Source organism: Lagopus muta, chromosome 24, assembly GCF_023343835.1.
Source record: "Lagopus muta isolate bLagMut1 chromosome 24, bLagMut1 primary, whole genome shotgun sequence".
NCBI lineage: Eukaryota > Metazoa > Chordata > Aves > Galliformes > Phasianidae > Lagopus > Lagopus muta.
The window spans coordinates 5,171,675-5,175,411 of NC_064456.1; the positions used below are offsets into that span (position 1 = coordinate 5,171,675).

Sequence of the window (3,737 nt, forward strand, 5' to 3'; positions counted from 1 at the left end):
GGGTATGTGCATGCTGTCTTCTTTGTTTCTGCTCCTTCAGCACTGAGCCCAGTGGCTCCATGTGGGGTTGGGGTGAGCGGTGGGTCTGGGTGAACTGGGTGTTGATGTTGCACACAGGAGGCTAATGGATTTTATTGCTCTTGTAATGGTTTGATCTGCAGGAAAAGTAGAAATTAGGGAGCAGCATTCTCAAACCAGATGCACTCTGGGTTGTTTGTGTGGGAGAGTTATATTGGGGGGCTGCTGGGTGCCAGACTGCTCTGCTTGCTTGGCTGGGAGTGGGTGGTGCTCCGAGCCCCTCATCACCTCCTCTGGGGTGGGAAAGTGAGGGCAGCCCAGCTGCTTGGGGCCTCTCCTGCACAGCCGTGCAGCCAGGCGTGAAATGGGCTGAGAAGAAAATAAAAGCTCATCCCCCACTGCAGTCCCTGGCACGGCTGCAGAGCGAGGCCAGCGTGCTCATCCTGCCTTCCTGCCCTTCTCTTTGCTTTCACCGCTTTGCAGCTGTCTTAGGGTAGATGGCTTTAGGGCACAGGATGCAGACTCTGGCCTGGGTGGGCATCGCCAGCCTGTGTTTGGGAGCAACCTGGGCTGTCCCAGCCAAGAAGGAAAGGAAGAAGGTGGAGAAGCCAAAACCTGACCTTGTGCTTTATGAAAACCTGGATCTGGAGAACTATGACACGACTCTGGACAGCTATGGGGACATCATGGACCTGAACAACTATGAGGAGCTCTATGACTATGGTGACCTGGCTCCCAAGGTGAGGGGAAGAGGAGGGCATGTAGGGCAGGGCTCACCTGGGGAAGGAGGCAGGGGATGCCCCGAGAAATGGACCACAGCTGGTTCTTGCGGGCCATGGCTGGAGAACAAACTCGGCCCCTTGCACAAGCCTATGAGCGTTGGTGGTTCTTCCACTTGTTTTGCTGTTGGGAAGGCTTTATCCAATCCCAAATTTCTCCTGCTTCCTTGTGTCCTGCCTGGGCTGAGTGTTGCTATAGGATGAACCATGCGAAGACGAGGAAAAAGTGTCTGCATCCCTCTGGGTAGTAGAGAGTAGATTCTGAAGGGCCAGGAAAGCTGCTGAAGGAGCAGCTGGCTTTCCTATGAGAGGTGTCCAGTACCCCAAAGGGGAGTGGGAGAACTTGCTCAGCCTTCATGCCCCATCTGTTTTGCAGATCGAGGTTGGGACTTTGGCTCCTCGCCCCAAGGACCGCGGGACTCTGCCAGAGCTGGGCACAGCAGCTCCAACACCAAAGTTGCAGCCTCTGGCCACCACCAATCCCACCCGCCCAGCACCACTGGGACCCAACACTGCGCAGGGTGAGCACAGACCGACAGGGTTTCCATCCACTGCAGCCATACGGCCCAGGGTGGGCATAGATTGTGCTCTGCAAGAAAGAGAGCAAACTCTTTTCCAACAGCAGACAGCAGCAGTTATTTGCTCTGCCCATGCAGCAAGAAGAGGAGGGGTGCTGGGGTTTGCCTTATTGCACAGCAGGCAGGAGTGCTGCAGCAAGACATTTCTGAGAAATGAGCTCCAGCAAACACCAGCAACATCTTAATGAGCACAGGCATTGTGAGAGTTGGACAGAGTAGGAATTAGATTAGCGACAATTAAAATCCTGTAGTGAGGGATAAATATCTTTATTCATTTTCTGTGATTCCGGACTGGGACAAATTAAGGAGGAGGCAGAGGGAAATTGTTGCCTTTCTGCTTTGAACTCTCCCATTAATGGATATAGAGCCTGGTGGCCCAGGGGGAGAGGAAGCCTGCATGGGAGGCACCCAGCTTTGCCCCTCCTGCTGCCCCTGCCCAGCTTTGCTGGGACCACCTTGCTTGCACAGTGGAGTAAAGTGTTTTGCTCAGTGCAGAACTATTTTCTTTTGCTTTCTTTTGCCACATTTTTTCTGTGAGAAAAAATAATGCGTCCAAATGAGCTTTATGTCCAACTCTGCTGTGCTTGGGAACCTCGCATCTACCCTTCTCCCATAGGAGCTACCCTGATCCTGAGCAGATTCATTTATTAGCAGACCTCAGGCTAGTGCTTCCTGACCCTTCTTCTGCTGGTTGGGATGCTCAAGGGAGATGGAGCAGCCCAGCTGTGCCATGCTCAGCCATGTCAAGCCATGCTGTGCTATGCTGAGCCGTGAGGTGCTGTGCTGTGCCATGTTGTGCTGTGCCGTGCTGAGCCGTGAGGTGCTGTGCTGTGCCATGCTGTGCTGTGCCGTGCCCAGTGCTGCCTCTCTGCCCCCAGGCCTCCCCAGCTGCTTGCGCTGCCTCTGCATCAGAACCTCCGTGTACTGCGATGACACCGACCTGGAGCACATCCCACCTCTGCCGCCCGACACCACCTACCTGTACGCCCGCTTCAACCGCATCGGTGCCATCCGGGCTGGCGATTTCATGGGGCTGAGTATGTTGAGGCAAGGCAAAGGCCAGGCCCTGGGGTGGCCTTGCAGGGACAGGTGATGATGTGTGACCTGCGCACCCCCTCCCTCCCTCTCCCATCAGAGAAACTGAAGCGAATAGACCTGACGAGCAATTCCATCTCCTGGGCAGACGTGGATGCTTTCCGTCTCCTCCCCAGCCTGCAGGAGCTCATCCTGCCTGAGAACAGGCTGACAGCTCTTCCCGAGCTGCCCCGCAGCATCGTCAGGCTGGATGCCCGCCTCAACAGGATCCCCAGTGCTGGTCTTCGGCCCGAAGCTTTCCAGGTAGGTGCTGGAGCTGTTGGTGTGCACTGAGCCGTGCCGTGCGCCCACAGACCCATCTGGATGGTTTTAACCCCGTGGCAAGGGATGATGGGGCTGGTGCCGGGGGCAGGGAGCGAGGAGCTTCACCTCTCATCTCTTCCTGCAGGACCTCACGCAGCTGCAGTTTCTCCATCTGTCTGACAACCAGCTGGACTACATCCCTGCACCCCTGCCAGAGAGCCTACGCTCCCTGCACCTCCAGGTGAGATGTCTCTTTTTTCATAGCAAATCCTCATCTGCAGAGCTCCCTGAAGTTCCTCTGCACTTCTAAATCCCATTTTCCCCTTTCTCTCACCTTCCAGAACAACAACATCCAGACCATGCATGAGGACACATTTTGCAACAGCCAAGACCAGAGCCACATCCGCAGGGCGCTGGAGGACATCCGCCTTGATGGCAACCCCATCAACCTCAGCCTCTTCCCCAATGCCTACTTCTGCCTGCCCCGCCTGCCCACGGGGCGCTTCCTCTGAGCCCCAGCATCAGCCCCTGATGGCGAGCATCCCCAGGTCCCTGGCGCTCCACCTGCACTCCCTTGTTTCCTGCTGTCCCATAGAAAACATGGGATTAAGGCAGACGTGTTTAACCTTAGTGTGAGCTGAGCATCTGAATGCGGGTGAACTCAGTTCTGGGGCAAATAGAGCCGGGTGTGAGCAGCTGTAATAAAATGAAGACTTTAAAAATGAATTCAGTGGGTTTTTTTGTTTTGTTTTTGTCTCTGGACAGTGAGAACAATGGAAAGTTCTCACCCAACCCAACAGCTTCTTTGTGACCTGTGCTGGATGCAAGGATGGGCACTGCTCTGTGTCCCAATTCTTGCTCAGTTCCCTGCCTCCTGGGGACCTTGGGAAGACTTTGTGAGTTTGCTTTAGGGGTTTCCAGGCCAGGAGTTGCGTTGTTGCAAGGAGGTGATGCTTTGACCTGTACAACGGGCTGTCCCTCACCTGTGCCCAGGTCCATGGAGGATCTGTCCCTGGCTGGGACA

General features: G+C 55.3%; 1 protein-coding gene across 2 annotated transcripts; it reads left to right on the forward strand.

The window, feature by feature from the left end:
• Window positions 1-441: 441 nt before the first annotated feature.
• OPTC (opticin) lies at window positions 442-3,419 on the forward strand. 2 transcript variants are annotated; one of them, XM_048926000.1, is made up of 6 exons: window positions 442-758; window positions 1,174-1,318; window positions 2,254-2,412; window positions 2,511-2,713; window positions 2,859-2,954; window positions 3,055-3,419. In XM_048926000.1, exons 1-6 carry the CDS (start codon window positions 516-518, stop codon window positions 3,223-3,225), a joined length of 1,017 nt encoding a protein of 338 aa, XP_048781957.1. In that variant the 5' UTR covers window positions 442-515; the 3' UTR covers window positions 3,226-3,419. The 2 variants fall into 2 exon arrangements, with proteins under 2 accessions (XP_048781957.1, XP_048781958.1); XM_048926001.1 differs by lacking the exon at window positions 2,254-2,412.
• Window positions 3,420-3,737: the final 318 nt, after the last annotated feature.